Source organism: Puma concolor, chromosome B4, assembly GCF_028749965.1.
Source record: "Puma concolor isolate L17-30 chromosome B4, mPumCon1.1.hap2, whole genome shotgun sequence".
NCBI lineage: Eukaryota > Metazoa > Chordata > Mammalia > Carnivora > Felidae > Puma > Puma concolor.
Window position 1 is genome coordinate 88,672,873 of NC_141673.1, and position 23,635 is coordinate 88,696,507.

At 41.0% G+C, this 23,635-nt stretch overlaps 1 protein-coding gene across 3 annotated transcripts; it reads left to right on the forward strand.

Moving 5' to 3' along the window:
- Positions 1-567: 567 nt before the first annotated feature.
- On the forward strand, positions 568-23,271 carry LOC112867850 (cationic amino acid transporter 3-like). 3 transcript variants are annotated; one of them, XM_086713919.1, is made up of 3 exons: positions 569-991; positions 1,509-1,642; positions 19,120-23,271. In XM_086713919.1, the coding sequence occupies exon 3, from the start codon at positions 19,305-19,307 to the stop codon at positions 21,075-21,077; it is 1,773 nt and encodes a 590-aa protein (XP_086570045.1). In that variant the 5' UTR covers positions 569-991; positions 1,509-1,642; positions 19,120-19,304; the 3' UTR covers positions 21,078-23,271. The 3 variants fall into 3 exon arrangements, with proteins under 3 accessions (XP_086570043.1, XP_086570045.1, XP_086570044.1); XM_086713917.1 differs by lacking the exon at positions 1,509-1,642 and having other exon boundaries at positions 568-991; positions 19,294-23,271; XM_086713918.1 differs by lacking the exon at positions 1,509-1,642.
- Positions 23,272-23,635: the final 364 nt, after the last annotated feature.

Consider the following 23,635-nt stretch of genomic DNA (forward strand, 5'->3'; position numbering starts at 1 on the left):
ATTTAGGGCTGATCTTTAGGGTCTTTTGATTGCAGCATTGTGGAGGACATAGTAGGGGAGGCAATTTTCATATCCATGTAGGGGTCTCTGGGATCCCCAGGTGACACAGGGAGGGAGCCAGGGGCAGCAATGGCAGCAGCTTCATCCTGTCAGCTTTATGGGTGCACCCCTCACCCAGCAGCACCTGAAAGGGGACCAGGCTCAGCAGAAAGACAGGTGGTGTGGAAGAGGATCCCAAAGCAGGAAATTCTCCAGGCAAGGACTATGTTTTCCTTTATTTCCTCTAGCACAAGCTGAATACGTTATTCAGTTACAATGTGCTAAGAACGTTGAGTGAGTGTCTCTGGAAATCCCTGTTGGTAAAGCTTAAGCCAGTTCCCTTTTAGTTTTATTCCCGGAGTGATGGGAAACATAGGTGAGGGAGCAGGGGTGGATGGTGGTGGTAGAGGAAACTAGTAGGAGATTTCTCAGTGGGCCATTGGGGGTTGCTTCTGTCATTCTTTAAAGGGCTGCTGAGGAGGCTCTTTAGCTGGATCAGGGACTGGCCTCCAAATTACCACATACTGGACTCCACTTAGCTTCCCACATTCTCCTCCTGCCAACCAGTACAACCTCTATACCTAGGACTCTATTTACTTCTAAATTTATTTACTTCTAAATTCACATCTTGCTGCCACAAAGTCTCCAAAAAAGTCCCAATTAAGCCCTCACTCCACCAACTCACCCAGATATGACCCCACTAGTCTTCCATTCCCCACCTCCTGCTTTCCTTCTGAATTCTGTCTAATCCAACTCCTTCACTATTTCTCAACCTGCTGGTGTGCCCCGCCTCCCCAAATGCCCGGCCTCCCCAAGGGCCCTATCTCTAGAGAGCCCCTGCCAAGCTCCACTTCAAGTGCTGACTCTGCTTAGCCAAGCCTTTCCCTGTCCCTGGGTTTGGCTTGCACTTTCTTCTCAGGTCTTTCTCCTTTGAGAAATAAAAAGCTCATGGGTAAGTGATTTCTCATTTTTATAGAGTTGACAAGGAAACTAACACAGATCCAGAGAGGAAAAAGGCTAGGCTTGGAGTTCTGCTATGGGGGTTGCATATTTCATGGCTGACTTTGCTTTGGGGGGTATAGATAGATCAGAAGCCCTGCAAATTTGGGAAAAGCAGGTAGGTTTGCTGGGGTCAGAGTGATTTGGAGGCCTACACTCTGTTCTCCTCCAGACCAGAAAGGTTCTCAGCTCTCCTGAGGAAAACATGAGTTAGGAGAGGTTATTCTTTGGCACTTCTCCTACTTAGTCCTTCCCACCTCTTTGCCCTGCCCTCCTTCCTGGCCTTTCCTTCCTGTTATGGTACAGAGCTTGCTTTATTCATCTTTGTCTTTCCCACAGGGTCCAGCACATAGTATGCTTAGACATGTTCTTTGAATGAAGATTCTTTCATCTGACTCTGCTGCCTCCTTCATGTTTTGACACACTTTCTCACTTGAGATTCTGAAAGTCTCTATATCATATCTTCTTAGGGAGGATATTGGTGTGGACTTTGCAGAATATCAGGTCCAGTTTTATAAGGTGGTCCACCATCACCAGAGAGGAGTTGAAGATATTCTTCCCCCATGCTGAAGGAGCAAGTTATCTATTTTTTACAGCTGTGAAGGTATCTCTGTGCCTTTCTTATCTAATTTTAAAAAGTTGTGGTAGGATTGATTATAAGCCAGGTCAAGCTGTAGGAGGAAAGATTACCAAGATCCCCTGGGGTGTGGCTGCCTACTGGTCTTTAAAACACTGTATGAAGACTTCTCTGAGTTCCCAAGTATGTTGTAAATGAGCCAGGGCTAAATAAACCTTGAAACTTGATGGCTCTGTTCTTTCTCTTGGAATCTATCAATTTTATGTACATGAATTTATTAATTTATAAAACCTTGGTGGAGAAGCCTGAAATAGGCCTGGCTTCCTGGGTCTCCAACAGGCCATTTGTTCTTATCAAAGTACATATTTGCAACTCTTTAATCTAAGGCCTTAGAGTCTTAAACTCTTCTCCACCCTTCTCTGCTCCCAAGACCATGTACACTGTGGGCAGTACTCCAACACCAGAAGCCCAGACAATGCTTATCCATGCATGACACCTATTTTATTGCTTATATGTGCCAAATGTTGATTTCAAGGTTGTCTTTCTCTTGCCCTCTAGAGTTTCTTGGGAATGATTCTCCATTATCAATTAATATGTGTTATATGCCCTCAAAGGCAGATTCATTTTAACCTTAGTTTAAGCAAAATCATGTGGAAAGTCCAGTATCTTTAACCAAGTATATTTCAAATTGATAAATATGATTTTTGGATTATATTTTTTGGTTTATCCTTGTCCCTTTTTTCTTTTATTAGCACAGAAATCACAAAGCAAAGTGGGGATTAAAAAGAACTGGTGAAGAGGAATAAAGAATATTCCTTAAGAATTGGTGCCCAATGTTCTTTGTGTAGACTATGTTGCCTGAGCTGGGGTGAGGCAGATGGATCTTGGTGGAAAAGTCATATTGATCTATATTTGGATAAGAACTCAGGACATTGTGGCATAATACAACTTTAATATGACTCAGATGATCTGTTCTCTTTCCTACAGCAAAACAAACACAACAATTAACTTTCCAAGGCAGAAGGTAGTGGTATAGAACAGCTACCTAGGGCTATGACAGGAACCAAGCACACTCTGGTGAGAGAGGACACAAGAAAGAGACAGCCAAGTAATTTCATGGGAGGACAGAAGGACACAGTTAAATACATGAAGGAAGATAACCAGGGACATAGTCAGCCTTTCCTAAGATACTTTATGTGTAGCATATTACTGAAGGTGTATATTGGGAGGAGGTACATGGCAGAAGGAGTCATGAGCTCCGACAATCCCTAGCTGCAATTCTAAATGTGGAGACGGGGTATAGTGATGGATGGGGCACTGGATGGATTTCTAGAATATGTACTGACAAGGAAAGGAAGGACTTGAGGGGGCAAACAAAACTGTTTGCAAGGCTTCTTGGGAAAAAAAATGAGCATGGATTAGTGTTCATTATAGACAAAGGCCGTCATATGTTATAGTTTGGAAAATAAGGTGGACAGGATTTCCTTCTGCTTTCTCCTGAGGATTTTTATTAGGTGTTCATTGTTGACAGGATTCAGGGTTAAGAAAAGGGGGTTGAGAATCATAGGGGGAAATAGGGAGGAAATTGATTTTCACTGTTGACATCAATGTATCACATCACTTTCTAATCCCTTAATTGCACATCTTTCCTGGTTTTTCCCAGCCTTTTCTGATTTGTGTTTGAAAAATGTCATTTTTATTTTTTCTGGTAGCCCATCTAGTTTCTGAAGGTCTCTAGATGCAGAAGCTTATGCTTTTCTGACTTGTCGGGTTGATCATCATGTTTTGATGTGATGATATAAATGTTAAGAATTTCCAAACTGGATTCTGACTTAAAATAAAGATGTAAATGTGTCAAATCATGAGTGACAAGTTTTGCATTTCCCTGTCTTCTCTGAAATTATCCCAGAGGGACTAGGAAAAACCACCTTGTTCACAACCATACCAGAATGATACTAGATAATATGGAGTCTATACAGCCTCTAAAGAAAAGCTGGCTACCTGATTGTTTACCCAAATAATGGTGTAATGATACTAGTGTAGAGTGTGAGTATAGCAAGAACTCTATAGATATTGTGAGAAGGAAGCAAAAAATGTTTTGGTCCACATTTACATAGATTTTGGTCAACATTTCAGTGGATGGATTTGGTCTACACACAGTTGGTGTGAAGCATGAAGTTTACATCAGGATGGGTTTTTACTGACTTGGAATTCAGCCTCTGCCGGACTGAGAATGAATTTGAGAGGTGTAGGGCTCGGGGTGGTCATGTAGGTAGGAGAGCTAGAGGAGGTGGCTGTGTTTCCTCTTGGTCTAAGGAGCAGACAGTTTGGGGGCTGCCATGCCTTCAAGCCTTGGTTAATAATATTTACTTATAGAATTAGGGTTTCTAGTCTCATTGAGAGACATGAAGCAGGTCCTACCCTAGAGTGATTTTATTTTAGAAGGGGAGACAAAGCCTTCTTCCAAGTAACATGCAAACAGAATATAGTACAAAGTAAGATCATGGGTGGGAGGATGCCTGGTAAGTGGTCTATTTGGTGAGGTTGTTCTCAAAAGACCCCTAGGATATAAGTTTGGATATTTATTTTCTTTACTATAAGCTGAATTTGGTTAGTCCAGCTTTCTTTCCAACTTTTCAGGGTAGCTATCTGACTTTTACTTCTCCTTCCCTAGGGGAGAATTTACATATTTATTATTACTACAATGATGTTTCTCTCTTTTCCTTTCCTTTACAGACCATGGTTGAGAATAATAATAATAATAATTATATTTTTATAATATATTATATTTAACTGGATCTGTCTAGTTGGGTAAACTGAATTTACTGATTCAAGGTGTGGGTGGAGCTTGTTTTGTGTTTTTGGTTGGGGGCATGGAAGAAAGGCATAGATATGCTGTATTTATTGGGTAATGTCCCAAGTTGAAGATGTAGCTTGAACCGTGTTTTGCTGGGAAACAGTTATACATAATGCCAAGGTGGGGATATCCATGCAAGCTTCATCATCCATGCAACTTTCTCAGGCTGACCCATGGAATATACAGAAAGATACTCACTAGTTTTACCAACCTGGAAAATTAGGTCCTTACTACTCTTACTACTACTCTTACTTTCCATCAACTAGGAAGATATCTGGGATGTTGACATGCCTTTGCCTTGACTATTCATTTCTGATTTAGGAATACCCTTCCTCATTTATACTTTATGTATTTTTTTTACTTATTTTGGCAGGTGGGTAAGTATTGATGAAATGCCCTTAGTTGTATGTTCCCAGAGAGGACTATTTTGTATTTGCCACCATTGTGCACTGTGTGTAACTGACTGTGTGATGATTTGGGGGTAATGGTGGTGGTGTATATTATTTATGGGAGGTAAAAATGTTGATTTTGTTGAGTTCTTTTGCACAAATAATTACTGTGGTGCCTGAATTTTATAATTTGGAATTTGCCTTTATTTTCTTTTACATGTAGTTGAAGTCTTATCTTTAATAGATTGAATCCAGTCTTTCACACTTAGAAACTTTTGTGGTTTTTACTTGAGGGATCTTCCAATAGCTCATGTTAGACCTAAGCCAAAGTACACAGAACCATTCTGTGTAGTTATTTACAGATAGTACAGTAAAATTATGATAAATACAGAAAATTATTTTCTCTGGAAGATTATATTATAAGGGCATTTCAGGGATACTTCCTTATCTTCCTGAAACAAGAGAAGTCCTATTCTAGACACTATTTAATCCTTTGCCTATGGATCCCTCCTCCCTTCTTCAGGCTACCTTTAAATGAAGCCACTGCAGTTTGAGTATCATGTCATGTTGCCTAATGACAAAGCTTTAGGTGACTTATTTTACAAATAAAGTAAAACAGTGGAAGTAATAAAACTCTGGATTGTCTGTTCAGTTGTGACATGTTCAGGGACATGACACTGGAGGAAATCATATATCTCACAGATATTGTACTTTATCCCAGGTGAGTGGGTTTCTTCCTTTATACTTTTACTTTGTTGTGATGAAAGAGACCTGGACCTCAGTTCTTGTGTCAGATCTCTGGTATCACCAAAGTGGGCTACAGAGTGTGGGGTACTTCCTTGGCTGTAGCCAAATAACTCTTTGTACCTCAGGTTTTAGCTGGGGAAGGAAATGCAAGCTGAAAGCGTCATCAAGCAGAAGTTCTGCTCCTCACAACACTCCCACCCCCACTTATTACTTCTGCCCTCTTCTCTAACTGGGTGTTCTTGTGCAAAGTTCTAGACCTGTGAGTTATGCCACTGGACATTAATGAGGGTAGAGTAGGAGGCAGGAAAGAATAGTGGAAAGACAAGATATCTATCTATAGATGTGACCAGAGAAGCTTCCAGAAGGAAAGCCATGCTGGACAGGGTTTGAAAAGAATGTGTTCTAGGCAGAGAGGGACAGATTATATGAGGGCTAATGTCAATGCCAGCAACATGTGCAAGTGTTGGCAAAGATTTGTCCTGTTCATGAAAAGAGCCACAGAAAAGTTTAATAGTAGGAGTAAGTGATAGAACAACAGTGAAAAGAAAGACTTATAAATACAATGTTAGAAGTTTCAACTTAATAGAGAACAGAAAATTGCAAGTCTGTTGGGAGAGAGAGAGAGAGAGAGAGAGAGAGAGAGAGAGTTTGTGTGCATGTGTGCGTGTGCATGCGCACGAGTGTCTTTTTAAGACTTGAGATAAGTGTCATTTTCCAGAAGGAGGGTAGAGAATACTCACACTTCAGGTATCTAATGCAGTGTAGTGATCAGGAAGGATGTAGTTTAGGTCTTTATCCTGCTTTAAGGGCAGTACTCTCTGATGGCTGCTTAGTGAATCTGAGTGAGAGCTGAGAGGATCTCTGTTTAGAATTACAATTTTATGGACAGGAGGGTGGACCAGGGAGTGTGACAGGAAGCTGGCCCTGGATATGCAGTATTTGCAAGTGTAGGAACATACTAGATAGAAGTCTCTTGTGGACAAGGTGCTAAAAGTCTAAGGGACTTCATATCATCTGAATTGAATTGAAGGCTAGTTTGGCAATCCCCCCAAATCTGAAACCAATGATTTCAGTTGGAATTTCTTAGATTTGTTCTAAACTTTTTATGGAATTTCTCTAATAAAGTCAGGATACTTTGAGTCTTCTTTGTCAACCCTTTATTTCTGGACATATTTGGTGTTTCCCTTTGAAACTGAAATAGAAAGACAATCCTTTATCTTCTCTGTTGATCTTCCTATGCTAATAGCATGTTCAGAATACTGATTATTCCTTATCTCAAGTCCATATTCATTAATAAGTTTAAAACAATAATGACAAAATCATAAAATACACAAAGATATCTGTGTTGATGCCTGATGTCCATTCTTCTTTGTGCTTATTTCCATGGATGATTAATAAATACTAACAATGTTCTAGGTGCTGTGAGCTCAGAGCTGGCCACAGACATGGGTCACAATGGGGAACACTGATGCCCATTTTTATATGTTCTACTAGGTTAGGTCTCTAGTTGTCAATGACAACCAAACAAGAATGATCAATCAGACATAACTTAAGTCCTTTTCACTAGAATCGCCATCCAATTTTAGATCTGGAATAGGGTTAATCATACTTTGGAGTGGCATGAAAGCTGAAATTTTTCTGGTACTTGTTCTTCTGAATTAAGAATAAAAAGGAGATGGCTGTTCTCTGGAAAACATTCCCATTCTGCTTGTGATTGGCAGCCAAATCTGGGGAGCAAATGGCCAAGTGAATTAGGAGGCTTGAAAAGATATTTTGTTAGGGCCACCTGGGTGGCTCAGTTGGTTAAGTGTGTGACTTTTGGTTTCGGCTCAGGTCATGATCTCACAGTTCCTGAGTTCAAACCTCACGTTGTGATCTTCACTGACAGTGCAGAGCCTGCTTGGCATTCTCTCTCGCTCTCTTTCTCTCTCTCTCAAAATACATAAATAAACTTTTAAAAAGATGTTTTGTTAAACCATCCTCATTAAACTGGCACCATCTGCCTTCCTACCCTCCTTTGTACCAGTTGGGGCTGTCCTTTTTGACAGATGTTTCCTAATGGTGTGGGCCAGCAGCAACTGGAAGCCTCAGTGATGGCTGAAGTTTGGGAAGGCCAAATCTGTAGGTATTTAGCTGTCAGGAATATTACAACCATCTTCTTACCATTTAGGTCCCATTTTAGAAAATGTCTGCTCCCCACCCCCATCTTCCTTTATACAATAAGAGTAAAGGTTTCATTTTCTTCTTTAGCACTCCCTAACTGTACTGAAGATTGTTCTTTTTCTTCGTAAGAATGAGGCAGTGACCAGAAAAGATTTAAAATAGAATGGTGAAAGAATAATATGATGAAAGTATTCCTCTGAGGATGACTTATATTTCCTGTTGAGATCCATTATCCTGTAATTCCACTAAAAGCCAAGCAAAAGGAGACGGGCTAACGTTGTGGGCAGGAATTACAATTAGCTGTTAAATCATATCTGGGAACTACTGGGATAGGTATGGCAATTCTTTGAAATCTTTCTTGGCATCCAAAAGGACAGTCCGAAGACATTTTGGCCCTAGATTAAATTAAATTTAGATTTTATCAGGACAATGTTTATTTGGAAATTTTAGTTTTGATGGTCCCACTATTTCCAGTTCTGGCTCATCAGTATCTATTTGTGAGGAAAGGAAAGACATTAGCAGAGGGTGACCGTGGAGCAAATAAAAGAACGTGGCTCAAATATTCCTTTTATAGCAATTCCCTAGAGTCTTGCCTTTTGTGAAGGTAGGGTGCTCAGGAGAAAGAACATGGTCTTTGAAGCAGTAAAGAACCAAATTCAATTTCTAGCTCTCCTTTTTACTGGCTATATGAGCTTGAGACAGTTATCTAAACTCTTGGTCTATAAAGTGGAATAATTATTCTTATGTCATTGGGCTGTTATGGGGGATAAATGAAATAACATATGTGCCTTACCTGCACCTCAAAAAATTCTGGTTCACTTTCACCCCCCTCTTAATGCATCCCTAAATCTTGCACATATACCTGGTACTCATACTTGCCAGATACCATTTTTCTCTTCTTCCAGTTTCTTCCCATGTTCCCAAATATCTCTAGAATTGAAGTCTAGGGCCCTGGTTTATTAGTTTGTATTATTCCCACAAATGATAATAAGAATATGGAATTTTTATAACTGTACTAACATGAGCCATAGTTGTGGTTACTTTTAAGGTTTTTTGGCTGGCTGACAATTTTGGTTATAAAGCAAAGTCAAGAGAGTTCTACCTTCCATCCACTCCTTTGATCTGAAGTTTCTGATTTGGGGCTAGATCATTCTGGGTGGAATGATCCAACCAAAATGATGGCAAGTTTGTTTATAAAGAGTATTTAGGGGAGGAGAATCCATAACCTTTACTGCTGGGATATTCTTATTTTCCTCCTATCTTTTTGGTTTGAAAAAATATGAAAACTACAGAAAATTGCAAGAATAGAATAATTAATACCCATTTATTTTTCACCAGGATTGACCAAGGGTTTTAATATTTTCCCACTACTTGCTCCCTCCAATGTGTGTGTTTGTGTTTGTGTGCTTGTGTGTATAAAATATGGTCCATATTCTAAGTATACTAATTGTCTGATTTTTTTATAGTAAAATATTTCTCCCTGATGCAGATGCAGTTCAGCATTCTGCATTACGTTTCATTGTCATGTCTCTTTATTCTCCATTAATCTGCAACAGTTCCTCAGACTGTCATTCCTAATATTAACAGTTTTGAACAGCATGGGTCAGTTGTTTTATAGAAAGTCAACTAACTGAGGAAAGTTCTTTTGTAGACTGATCATGTTATCATTAGTTTCAGGTTACACATTTTGGGCAAGAATATTATATACAAATATTCTTAATGATAACGAGTGCCATGCAGGCAGGGAACACATCTTTTTACTCCCTATTGTGTTCCTAGCATCACAATTCCCTAGGACTGGCTTTTAAAAGGTGCTTAATATTTTTGAATGAATGAATGTGTGAGTGAATGAATGAATGAATGAATGACGTAAGATGTACACTGCCACTAAGATCTATTATTTTTCTACTTGAGAGGAGGAAGAACACCCTTCTCCTATATCCTAGTCCCATTTTTACTGTACTTGTTTGAAGGCTTAAAGGTAACCCAGGACCTCTGTCAAGATCCACAGAGAAAGGACATGAGATGGGACTATGAGGTGAGGCAAGCTGTAAAGTCTCTTTACCCCGGGGGTGGGTGATAATCATAATATTTTGAGAGTGGACAATGAATAAGATGGTTCTTAGATGGAAAGAAACACAGGACACAGAAGCTAGGAGTACATGGTATGTTTCCTTGCCGTAAGAAATTAGTCATTTGGATTTCAAGATTTTATTATACTTTCCTCCCCTAACTCCCATTTGAAAATATAGAATGTCATTATGTAAATTGATTTCTGTCTCTTTTCCTTTCCCAGAAGGACAATCCCACAATTCTCTCCTTCTCCACCATCCATCCCCATCCCTACTCACACACACAAGTCTGTATCTTATAGCATTTATAAAAAGTGGTTGGGCGGTGATTCTCTCCAGATTATTTGTTGTTGGGAAACTGTAGAACTCCTTGGAGTACTCATATGGATGTAGAGATTTTATCTCTGTCACCCAGGGGAAGTGAGATTATGAAAAGTACTCTTTACTTCTCAGAAATGTGTTTTCAGGCTTCCCTTGGGGCCCTTTCTACAGCTCTGAGCATCTCAGAAATTTCTGACAGTCCTTTCTGAGGCATATGGGCCTTGCGATTGAATTCATCCATTTAATTCTGCAAGGCTTCAGAGTGCCTGATGTATATGGTTCTTATCCCCCTTCTGAGACTCTAACTACCCTTGTCTTTGTAATCGTTAATATCATCAGTTCCAAGAAAGCACCCTTTATCTCCATGTCAACTCTTCATTATCCTGAATTATAGTGGGAATAATCTGAAATAGTGAAAGTACTAAAGTGACTTAGTTTTCAGTGGTGGAGTCCTGCCTAGAGATAACCCATAAAGTGAAAGTCTTCAAGGAAAGCAATCTGCCATCGTCCTCCCCCATGGGTGGCTGTATGGCATCTCTGTTTTGGCATCTAGAGAGGGAGGCAGAGGCAAGAACACAACTTGTTCAGGCCTCATTGTGTTATCAGAGGCACCAGGCATCTATTGAGAGCTCTGCAAAACTTATCTCCATGACTTGTTTTCAAACTCTGGAGGAGGGCTTTCCTTATTAGAGTATCCAATACTTAGTTCAAAAACACCAATCTGTAGAAAACTTGTGAAACTATAATTTTTTCTAGGGTTTCCATCTCACCCAGAGTAACAGCCAAAGTTCTCACAGTGACTCTCAGAACCTACAGAAGGATCTGGCTTCCTGCTTTCTCTCTGACCTCATCCCTTACTGCTTCCCCCTCACTCACTCTGTCCTGGCCCCACAGACTTCCTTATTATCCTCAAAAATAGCCAAGTACCACTTCACACCCATTAGGATGATTGATATTAAACAAACAGAGGATAACAAGACTTGGCAAGCGTATGTAGAAATTGAGATGCTTGTGCGTTGTTAGTGGGAATGTAAAATTGTGTAGCCACTGTGGAAAAAAGTATTGTGGGTTACAAAAAAACTACATATACACTTCTGGGTATATATCTCACAGAATTTAAAGGAGGAACTCAAAAAGACATCTGTATACCCGTATTCGTAACATGATTATTCACAACAGCTAAAGGTGAAACATCCACATGACCATCAGTGGATGGATGGATCAACAAGATGTGGGATATACAGACAATGGAATATTATGCAGCCTGGAAGAGGAGAGACATTCTGACATATGCTATAAAATGGATGAACCTTGAAGATGTAATGTTAAGTGAAATAAGCTGGTCACAAAAGTACAAATTGTATGATTCTACTTATATGAGGTATCCAGAGTAGTCAAATTCATGAAGACAGAAAGCACACAGAGACAGAAAGTACAGGAGCTACAGGGAGTTACTGTTTAGTGGGTACAGAGTTTCAGGTGAGGAAGATTAACAAGTTTTGGAGATGGATGGTGGTGATGGTTACACAAAAGCGTGAAGGTGAGGCTCTCTTGGACCATCCATTTTAAAATCACCACCTACTCTGAACACATCCTAGCCTTTACTTTGCTTCCATTTTTTTTTATCTGATTTTGTTAACTAATCCCTTTTACCATTGGGTAAGAGACCTGGCCCCAGTGTTCATGGTGGCTTTTCTCTGTTTACTTTTCTTATGTATTCTGGACTGTTTCCAGTTTAGAAGTGTTGGTGTGCACAGGCACTACACTATTATTATTTAAAGTTCTCACCCTCAACTCAAACCCCTACTCTTGTTCATGACTGCCCCCTATCAGAGTTGTAGGGTTGCTGAGTTAGAAGTTCAGAACCTCTGGGGAAGCTAAGCTATACAAAAAGCTGTATACTTGTTTATTTGGGAGCCACTGGTTTGATTGGTTCCAGAGTTTTTGTTGTCTGGAAATTCTAAGTAGGACAAGAGAATTTACATACTTTGAGATCAGGAAGGAGCTGTGCTTGGATACAAAGGGTTTGATATAATCTCTGGAAAGGAATGTTGCATTTAAAGTCCACTTCTCCGAAACTTTGAGCATTTGAAAATAATTATTTAACATCCTCTGTAGCCTTCCTCTAAAGTCTTTATCAAACTTCTAGCAAAGCAACTGATATCCAAACTATCTTTGAGGCTATTCAGGAGAAGCCACAAGGCCAACATACTGATTGGCAAAAGTGTTAATGCACAAGCATGGGAAACAGTGGGACTTACTGACTTTAAATTTTTTTTGAAAAGGAAAGGTCTAGAGTGAAGGCAGTACCCTTCTTAGAGACAGAGGAATGAACACAATGACCCTCCAGGACAGAGGAGAGCAGGTGAGGCTATCTGGGAAAGTAAGACAGCCTGCAATTTACTGGGTATATATTGTTGGATTTAGCAGGTGTTCTTTTTGGCCATTTGTAATGGATATTTTGTTTTGGAGTTTTTAAGGAGTTCAGAAACTGAGATAAACACAGAGAAGAAGTAGAAAGAGAGAGCCAGGGGTATTTTGGAATTCATACAAGCTGAATTCATGTCCCCTGCCCCCTGCTCTGTATTTCTTTAAGCACATCCCCTGTGTAAGCACCTTCTTAGGGAGGGATTGTTTCTTAATTAAAGTAAGATTCACAGACACAGAGCCCACATTAGGAAATGTCCTCAGGGAATGCACTTGAAATAGATGATGGTGCCTGTTCTAGTTTATTTACAACTTACACCTTTGTTTGGCCCATTCTATCTTTCCAAGCAAACAAACAAACAAACCTTCTAGGAATCTCAAGATACATTAGTTATTCAATACATCTCTATATGCATTTTCTCTGTCCCAAATGCCTCTTAAGTTTCCTTGCTACAATTATGAGAAGATCCTTATCCTGGGTAGTGAGAGTTAGAAGGGGAGTGTGGAATTCAGAAGGAGGTATATGGATCCTGGCCCTTCCCTCCCAAAGTTTTCGGGAATTTAAGTGACACACCCAGGACACCAGCAGATAGAAAGGGGAAATGTTTCACATGAGCAGCAGGATGCCCTGTAAGTGTTGGTGGGAAGAGGAGGAAGGTTGGAGATGGGGCTCAATCATGATGGCTTAGAAAAGGCCACCTAGATGTTGAGATGGGGGAGGTTGTAGAATAGGTTTGAGAAAAGCTAGAGCATCAAGACTGGACAGAAAGGAGTGAGGAGGACATCCCTGGCAGGACAGGCACTTAGGCCAAAGGCTCAACCCAGGAAGGGTAAGTCAGGATGTGAGAAACTGAGTTAGGAAGGAGGTGATGGACCTGAGGGTTGGGAGAGAATTAGGACGGGGCTCTGACAGCTGAGTCAGAGTCTGGACTGAATAAAAACCATTAGAATAACCACAGATTACTGCACAGAGAGAGGGCATTTCTGAACATTGGTTTTGAAAACAGTGATTCTCTGTGTTGTTATAAACTGGATTTGTGATAGTCTCTCTCAGGATTCCCAATAATGGGTTTGCTTTCTCTTCTGTAAGCTTGCTTGCTTTTTTTTTTTTTTTCTGCTTGTTGGTGTCATAAAATATGATTATTTATTCCCAGATGTTTTGTTCTTTAGATTATTTCTCTGATATCTTCATAGTTTGTCTGTAGTCCACTTTTGCTCATATTTAGTAAAAGTGGGAAGAGCACAAGGATAACCCTGCACAACACAGCTGAAGGAAACAGAAATTATCAAAAACATTGCCCCTCTCCAACCCTGCCATTCAGATGGTCCTCCTCTGGCATTCCTCCTTAAAGTCCATGGATGGACTTCAGAAGAGTGTAGGACATTTTTTTGAGGTGACCAACCTCAAGGGGTGTGTGATTCAACAAATGAGAGGAACCACTCTTGTGTCTTTGTTCCCAAGAACAAAGGTGGCTCCTCAGAGGGAGAAACATGGTACAAGCATCCTTAGTGCCCAGAAAGGAGCCTCCAGAGGCAGTTGAAGGAGCTGATGGAGAAAGAAGAATTGGAAAAAGGGAAATGGGTTCAGAGGGGACTGGTAAGAGGGGTGTCCTGTCTTCCTTTGTTCTCTACCCTCTTTCTAGCAGGCATTCTTTCTCTGTGTTCCCCATGTCCTGACGATTACAGGATTCTGGTTCCCCTTGAATTTAATTCTATTGAGAGCCTGCTCACAGTGTCATCTCATGCAATTCCTTTGTCGAACCCGAAGTGCACAGAGTGTATACAACCCTCCTTCAGTCATGGGCTTTTAGCACCATTGCTTCCTGTCAGGCACCTTTACAAAGCATTTTATTTTCCCCTTTCATCCTGATCTCTATTCTCATTTTCTCTCCTCACAGTGGGTGTGTGTGTGGGGGGGAATTACTGTCCTGTATTTAACAAATGATCTTCCAGTATATGCTCTACTTGTATATTTAGATACATTCATCCACTCAACAACAGTTGCAGATGCGAGGAATACAGCCAGGAGCAAAATATTTTTTTTTTTTAAAGTCATATTTTCGTGGAGCTTACATTCTTTTGAAGTGAGACAAATCATGAACAAATAAGTAAGACATTTAGTACTTTGGGCAGTGGTATGTGTTATAGAAAAAAGAGCAGGGGGATAAAGTATGTTATGTGTGATTAGGAGCAGATTGCAGTTTTATATGGGGTGATTAAGAAGGTCATGCTACACATGTCCTATTTCACTAAATGCAGTGAAGTGAGCAGCCATGTGGATATGTGGGCTATAAGTGCTGCAGTTATAGGGGACATCAAGTACAAAAGCTCTGAGGTAGGGTCTCGCCTGGTATGTTAGGAGGCCAGAAGGTTAGGAGACCAGTGGCTAGAGAAAAATGAATGGGAAGAGAGAAACAGAGGCTGAGAGGTAGCTGGGTCAGTGACCAATACTGTAGGACTTTGTAGGCCATTGTAAATGCAGACATTGGCTTTTACTCTGAATAAAAGGGAAACCACTGGAAGGTTTTGAGCAGAGGAATGATGTGATATTTTTAACAGATATGTGTGTATCCTTGACAATTATACAGCATTTTTGTCTGTTTTATAAATGTGCATAAATGGCCTTGTGCTTTACACCTCATCCTGCTTTTACTTTTCCTACTTGTTGTTTCTGAGAGGTACCCATGTTGTTAAATGTAAATCAAATTTATTATTTCTGACTTCTGTGCAGCATCTCATTGTGCACATACCACACATTTTATTTATATATCCCTCTAGTAACAGATGCTGGGGTAACTCCAACTACTTGCTGCCACTAATAGTCCTGTGATGAACATGCTCATATAAGCCTCCTTATGGACTCCGGAGAGAGTTCCTTGGAGTGTTTACCTCAGAGAGGGATTGTAGGGTGGAAGGGTGTGTGCATTCTTAACTCCAATAAGATTGTGCTTCAGGATGGTGGCCCCAGTGACACTCCCACCAATGGTGCATGATAGTTTGTATCCTCTCATCAAATTCTCATGTTGATCCAATAAAAGTAAGTTTCCTCATGGATGAGGAAACTGAGGCTTAGAGAGATTAAGCAAATTACCTTGTTTCTATAGTCAAGCAGAAGATCCAGGGCTCATATCCAAAATCTCTAACATAATGTTCATTGCTCTTCCCTCTCTAGTACCCAGCATTGCCTCTTCCAGAAATAAGATGAGGCATCTATGATTACAGATTATTTATTATTATTATTATTATTATATTAAAGCCTTACATTTTTCAAAGCTTCTCTAACGCAGTAAGCCTAGGACCCCCAAGTGATTAGCAACAGCATGTATGAGGGTATCTAATTAGTGTCTGTAGACAAGGCAAAATATATGGAATAAAACCATATTCATTGTCTCACGATGGCTAGCTAACAGGCTTGAGTTTTAGTGGATGATTTTGAAGATAGACATATGCAAAGACTAATTTATTTTCAAAGCTTGAAGACTTTATAGCAGATTTTCATATTAAATATTTGGTAGATTATATTAAGTACATAGTGTTTGCTAGGCACTGAACTAAGTATTTTATACTCATAATTTTATTTACTCCTCACAATTACCCTATGCAGTATTTGCTTTTATTCCCATTTGACTGATGTGGAAACTAAAGCCCCTGGAGGTGAACTAATTTGTCCAGAGTCACCTGGTATGAGGTTGAGTTGTGATTTGCACCTGAGCAGTTTACATTCAGAGAGTTACTCCTAACTACTAAACTGTGCTGCCTTTTTGTGAAGAAAGCTTTTAGAATCTCTTCGCTTTCAAATTGAGGACTTGTTCTTCTCAGCTGGGTGGTTGAGAGCAGTCATGGGAAGTGGACAAGAATCTCCAGAGTGAGAGGATATGACATTTGAAAATGTCCCCAGGTGTCTTCATTATGCCTCCCTCTGTCTCCCGAAGTCAGAACCTCTGCCTTAGGACATCCCACCTAGATTATAGGACCTGAGCATAATGCCTTCAGAAAAGTAGGGATTCTCTACCTGGGCATGAGTTGTTCATTGCCTGTAACCCAAGGTAGCCTGATATTTTTAAACAAGTGTCATCAAAGGCAAATGACCTATGTGTGGCTTATACTTGCCATGAATGATATACAGTCAAGGTTTTATCACAGGTGGTTTTCCCTTCACACTTTTGATTTTGCTTGCCTTCTATAAGGAAGGTAATACCATTTAAGTTTTTTACCTGAGCCAGGTTTATAAAGGTTGCTTGGCTACCAAGTATGTATCTCAAATTCAAGTAGATAGCAATTATAGATTTTGTGTTCTTTCAGGTTTCTCTTCTCAGTTTGTACATGTTCAACAAAATATGTATTGAGTACCTAACTCACAGTCTAATGGAGTTAGGCAGCTGAGCTGGAATTTTGACATATTAGGAAAAATGGCACATGGAGTAACCCTAGCATTATGAGAGCACACAGGAAGGGCAGCATAAGGGTCTGGGGAAGCTTCCTGGGGAAGCAACATCTGAGCTGGGAACTGAAAGAGAAGTGAGGGCTAGCTATGTGAAGGGGACAAGAGGGCATTACAGGCAGGGAACAGGGTGAGTGTGGAATTTCACAACTGGGAAATTGTGCAGGAACTTGGCAAGGGACGAGGCTGGAGGGATCAGCACAAGTCAGATGATGAAGGAAGGAAGGATTATGAAGGAAGGGCAGTGGGAATCACTGAAGGGTTGAAGCCCGGGGGTAGGCGGGAGATACGTCAATCACATTTATACTGTAGAAAGTTCCATGAGTGAACAATTGATCCTCCTTATCTATCTCGTGAGCTTGTTGGTAAATCATAATGTTGGAGCTGGTGGGCAGCACTGAAAGAATTTAGATGGATTTGTAGACAGAAGGTCAGACCCATAAGTCAAGGGTTCCTTTTGATAATCTGTAGAAGAGACTTTTCCATTTTGATTTGATCTTTCCATCTTTAGAAACCTCTGACGTTTGCCAAAATTCTCTCAAAACCAAAGCCTGAGTAGGGAGGAGAGAGGGGGCTGCATGGCTTTGTTTTTTTCTGTTCTGTACTACTCATTCCTGGGGCATTGCTGTGAATTGTTCACCTGAAGCCTTGTTCTGCTTGAGGAGGGGCCATTTGAATAGCAGCAACAGAGAAAAGGAAAAGAGGAACCAGATATTTGGCATATTCAGACAACGGTTTGAGTGAGTTAAAAACCCTTGTGAAAACTTAATAGGGAGTTTTAAGTGAGTGTTTTAATACAAGCTCCTAGAGCAGGCAGGGTCTCCAAGCTGCTGGAAGCTAACATCACAGATGAGGCAAAGTGGTTATAGAGCAGTGTGGACAATGAGGAGAATGTCTGCAGAAGTGAACTCACTTTCCTGGAACCCAGAGAGGGAGGAGACAGAGGAATTGTTTGGTTGTGAGCTACTGAGCTAGGTGACTTACTTCTTTTCTCCCTACCCATCATAGTCTCGTAGACCATGGTTTATAAAACTTATAAAACTTTACTTAAAACTTTACTACAACTTATAAAAGTTGTAGTAAATTTTGCCTTGTTGCTTTGGGTAAGGCTTAATTAATGTCAGCATTCATAAAACCACCTTTCTGGCTCTTCTCCCTACTTAGTAATGGACCCTTGATTGGCTGCTGCACCTATATCTCCAGTGTTTCCTCACCAGGCAGCCTTGTCCTCTGATTCTTGCAGGTAGTTATGAAGGCCATGCCTCTTTCTCCCTCTTCCTCTCTTCTCACAGCGCCCCCTGTGGGCCTAGATGGGTAAAGTGAAGGGTTGGACTATACATTCTTTGCCATCAGTACAACTAAATGGATGATGCAGAGTGAGGAGAAAAGGGGGCAAAGTGCCATCTGACCTTGGGTAGCTTATGTTGGGGCTAAGGGTTTTAAGACTGGGGACCATATTTGTATTTTAAACTCAGGTGATATTTAAAAATGGGTCTTTAATTGAGGCCCTCTGGTTTGTGAATTAATGTGTCATAACTCATGCATGCTCAAGCACTGTGCAAACATCCCACATGTAACTATGCACAATAAATTCATGTTCTGTTGTGTCTTACAGCTTTATTTGTTTTTGTTTTTGTTTTTGGTTTTTTTTTGTTTAGAGAGCATGAGTGAATGAGGCACAGAGGGAGAGAGAGAGAGAATCTTAAGCCAACTCCATGTCCAGCATGGAGCCTGATGCAGGGCTCGATCTCACAACTGTGAGATAATGACCTAAGCCAAAATCAGAAGTCAGATGCTTAACTGATTAAGCCACCCAGGTGCCCCTCTTATAGCTTAATCAGTACATGAAGCTGCATGAGTTAGATGAACCCAAAGGGGCTGGCGTCATGTGGTGTATAAAATAAGAGAATGTTGGGAAGTATTTGGCACTTCTTTTGTGGTGGGAGGAGAGAAACAGGGTTGATTTGTCTATGATGTCCTTTGGTGTCGCTCTCTGCAAAATCTGTGCTGCAACAGGTACTATGGGACTTTTGATCTTTGGTTGGTTGGTTGGTAATGGGTTCAGTAAATAGTTATTGTTTACTTAGGCATTGTGGAGGGACAGCACATACCAGAAGAAATACAGCGTAGCAGCTTTGAAGCCTGAGAAGCTAAACTCAGCAGCCCCAAACCATAAGCTTAACTCAGCCTCACCGAAGATGATACCAGACTCTGTACCCCCTGGACTTGCTACAGCTCTCTGATCCTACAATCCACTTCAGTTCCAGCCAGAATGCTGCGTTGGGCACTTGGCAGATTTGGTCAAATGCTGGTACGCAGATGTACGCTGGAGGAAAAGAAAACTGAACCTACCCCTCTCAGATGGCTAAGCACTTTGGATTTAGTGGCCCTGGGTATAGACTACACTCTGGGTGCAGGTGTCTATTTCCTGGCTGGCGAAGTGGCCAGCAATCAAGCAGGACCAGTCACTGTGATCTGCTTTTTGGTGGCTGGCCTATCTTGTACATTGGCTGGGCTGTGCTATGCAGAGTATGCTGTCCGGGTTCCCCATTCTGGCTCTGCATATCTCTACAGCTATGTCACTATAGGTGAACTCTGGGCTTTCATCACTGGCTGGAACTTCATCCTCTCCTATGTTGCTGCCACAGCCAGTGTAGCTCGGGCATGGACAAGAGCTTTTGACTCCCTGATTGGGAACCAGATCTCTCAGACCCTGCATGAGACTATCTTACTGCATGTTCAACAGGTACTTGCAGAATATCCAGACTTCTTTGCTATGGGTCTGGTGTTGTTGCTCACCGGAGTGCTGGCTCTGAGGGCTAGGGAGTCAGTACTGTTTACCAAAGTGATCACATTGGTGAGCCTTTTGATTCTTGTCTTTGTCATCATCTCTGGCTTCATTAAAGGGGACCTGCACAACTGGAAGCTCACAGAAGAGGGCTACATAAAGGCTGGACTCAATGACACCTCAAGCTTGGGCCCTCTGGGCTATGGAGGATTTGTGCCTTTTGGCTTCAAGGGGATTCTCCGTGGAGCAGCTACCTGTTTCTATGCATTTATAGGTTTTGACAATATTGTTACCAGAGCTGAGGAAGCCCAGAATCCCCAGCGTTCCATCTTCATGGGCATTGTGATTTCACTGTTCATCTGCTTTTTGATGTATTTTTGTGTCACTTCAGCACTTACACTTATGGTGCCTTACTACCAGCTCCAACCTGGGAGCCCTTTGCCTGAGGCATTTCTATATATTGGCTGGGCCCCTGCCTACAATGTTGTGGCTATTGGAGCTCTCTGTACTCTTTTCACTACAATCTTGAATGATATGTTCTCTGCACGTTGGGTGATCTCTGTGATGGCAAAGGATAGCCTCCTGTTCCATGTCCTTGCCAGGACCCACACCAGCAGACATATCCCCATTGTGGCCACTGTGGTCTTGGGCATTATGGCAGCAGTCATTGCATTCTTCTTTGAACTCATTCATCTTGTGGACTTCATGTCCATTGGGACCCTGTTTACTCACTCCCTGGTAGCTATTTGTATCCTCATCCTCAGGTATCAGCCTGAGGTGAAGAATGGGGGAAATGAAGCAGAGGTGCAGGAGGAGAATGGACCTGCAGCAGAGCAGCTGACTCTACAGGAACTACTTTTCACAGGCAGCTCCTCCCCCACTCCACTCTCTGGCCAGGTTGTCTATGTTTGCTCCTCACTGCTTGTTCTGCTGCTCACTCTTCTTTGCCTGGTGCTGGCCCAGTGGCCAGTTCTGCTTTCTGGAGACCCAGTGTGGATTTCAGTGGTTGTGGTGCTCCTGGTGCTCATCATTGGGATCACTGGGGTCATCTGGAGACAGCCACAGAGCTCCAGTCCCCTTCCCTTTAAGGTCCCTGCTCTGCCTCTCTTCCCACTACTGAGTGTCTTTGTGAATGTTTGCCTTATGATGCAGATGACAGCTGACACCTGGGCCCGATTTGGTGTCTCCATGCTGATCAGGTTTGCTATCTACTTCAGCTATGGGATCCAGCACAGCCGAGTCGCTAACCCCACTTAATTTAGCACCAAAACTATAGACCTTGGTCTCGGCAGTGACAGTATATATTCACTTTTACATCATCACACCTAAATGCAGTCTTGTCCCTGCACGATTTTGGAGAGTACTCTTGAGTGCATGGAAAGCTAGGACTCCCATGGGATGTTGGTGAGGGAATACTAATAGAGTTCTGTACTTATTGTGGAGTGAAGGATGTGTCTTTCCTCTCTCTCTCTCTGTCTCTCTCTCTCTTTTTACTTGTCTACTTTACAGTTTTGTCTGTAGCTGCTCACTGGCCTTACTGGCTTTAAAAAAATATATTATTAAAATAAACTAGAAAAGTTTTTTTGTTTTCTTTGAGTAAATATTCAGTAGTGATATTACTGGACTATATGGTAATTCTATTTTTAATTTTTTTGGGAACCTGCACACTACTTTGCCTAGAAACTGCACCAATTTACATTCCCACCAACAGTGCATGATAGTTTTTTTTTCTCCACATTCTCACCAACACTTATTATTTCTTACCTTTTTTTCTTTTAGCCAATCTGACAAAGTAAGTGATATCTCATTGCAGTTTTAATTTGTGTTTCCTTGGTGATTAGTGATGATGAGTATCTTTTCGTGTGTCTGTTGGTCTTTGTCCGTTTTATAAATGGATTTTTTGATGTTGAGTTGTATAAGTTCTTTATATATTTTGGATATTAACCCTACTGGATATATCATTTGCAAATATCCACTCCTACTCAGTAAGTAGCCATTTTGTTTTGTGTATGGTTTTCTTTGCTGTGCAAAAGCTTCTTCTTTACATGAATAAGAAAAGATATATATACCTTTATGTTTATTGTAACATTACATACAATATCCAGGACATGAAAATAACCCAATTGTCCATTAATATATATATGGTAGAAAATACTTAGCCATTGAAAAAATGAAATGTTGCCATTTACAACAACATGGTGTAATGCTAAGTGAAACAACCTAGATGGTGTAATGCTAAGTGAAACAAATCCAGCAGAGAAAGATAAATACTATATGATTTCACTCATATGTGAAATTTAAGTAATAAAAAATATCTTGGGGTGCTTGGGTAGCTCAGTCAGTTAAGTACCCCACTGCAGCTCAGTTCACATTCTCACAGTTCATGGGTTTGAGCCCTGCATTGGGCTCTGTACTGACAGAACCTGGAGCCTAATTCAGATTCTGTGTCTCCCTCTGTCTTTGCCCCTACCCCCGTTCATGCTTTGCCTCTCTCTCTCAAAAATTAAATAAACATTTAAAAAAAGAGTACACTTATCTTTATGATTACTCAGAAATTTATGGAATTGCTGAATCCTTATATTGTACACCTGAGAATAATATAATGACACCATATGTTAATTATACTTCAATTAATAACATAAAGGAAACTAGAAAAAATACAAAAATAAAGATGAAATATGGCCCCTGCCTTTAAGGAGTTTATATTCTTTTTTTTTTTAAGTTTATTTATTTATTTTGAGATAGAACAAGTAGGGAAGGGGAAGAAGCAGGGGGACAGAGGATCCGAAGCAGGGTCTATGCTGACAGCAGAGAGTCTGACACGGGACTCAAACTCATAAGCCGTGAGATCATGACCTGAGCTGATGTCAGACACTTACCCTAAATCCATCCAGCCACTCCAAGAGCTTATATTCTAATACAAAGGGTAAAGTATACCTGTAACATAAAGTATAAAGCTATCATAAGTAATACACAAAGTATCTTTGGAATTCAGAGTGGAGGGTGATAATTTGTGGCTGGCACAGTAATGAGAGTTGATTGGTGAAATCAGAGACATCTTTGTAAACGAATGAATGATATTTGGGTTATCCCTCTCCAAAGATAGATAGGATTTTGCCACACATGGGTACTAGGGAGAGATTGTAGGCAGAGATAATGACACTAGGAGAATAAGGCAATGTTTGTTCAGACTCCACTGAGCAGGCTATGTAGCTTGACCCTTGGCAGTGGGTGGGAGGGGAGTGGGCGTGCAACAGAACACACACAGGTGGATTGGAGCCAGGGCTTTCCTCTAAGCACAAAGCACTTTGGCTTTAAACCCACTACCCATGGTGTAAAGCCCTGGGGTTTGTTCCTCTACTTGGCTATTTCTGTATTCTTGAACTTTGCAGTTTCTCTACAGTTGTCTGCTTTGGTCCACCTGCTCAGAAAGTACACAGCTGAGAGCCAAGTATCCTGGGTTCTGGTCTTGTTTCTACCACTAACTAGCAATGTGACCTTGAGCAAGCCACTCAGTACCTGCATTCTGCTCAATAAACAAACAAACAAACAAACAAAAAAAAACACAAAAAACCCTGCATTTCTCCCTCCTATGTCTGGAACCAATTGACACCCAAGACATAGGTGAATAAACTGTCAGCTTTAGATATGAAACCTGATTGGCTTGCTAGTCCTGCATCACTAAATTAGGCAGACTTAGTCCTCATCATAAGCAGCGCTGAGTACCTTCTGCCTCCCACCACAGGAGAAAACCTGCTTTTCTTCTGTGAGCAATGTAGAATACATGTGTCCAGTGGGCTGATTGGTTCTGGATT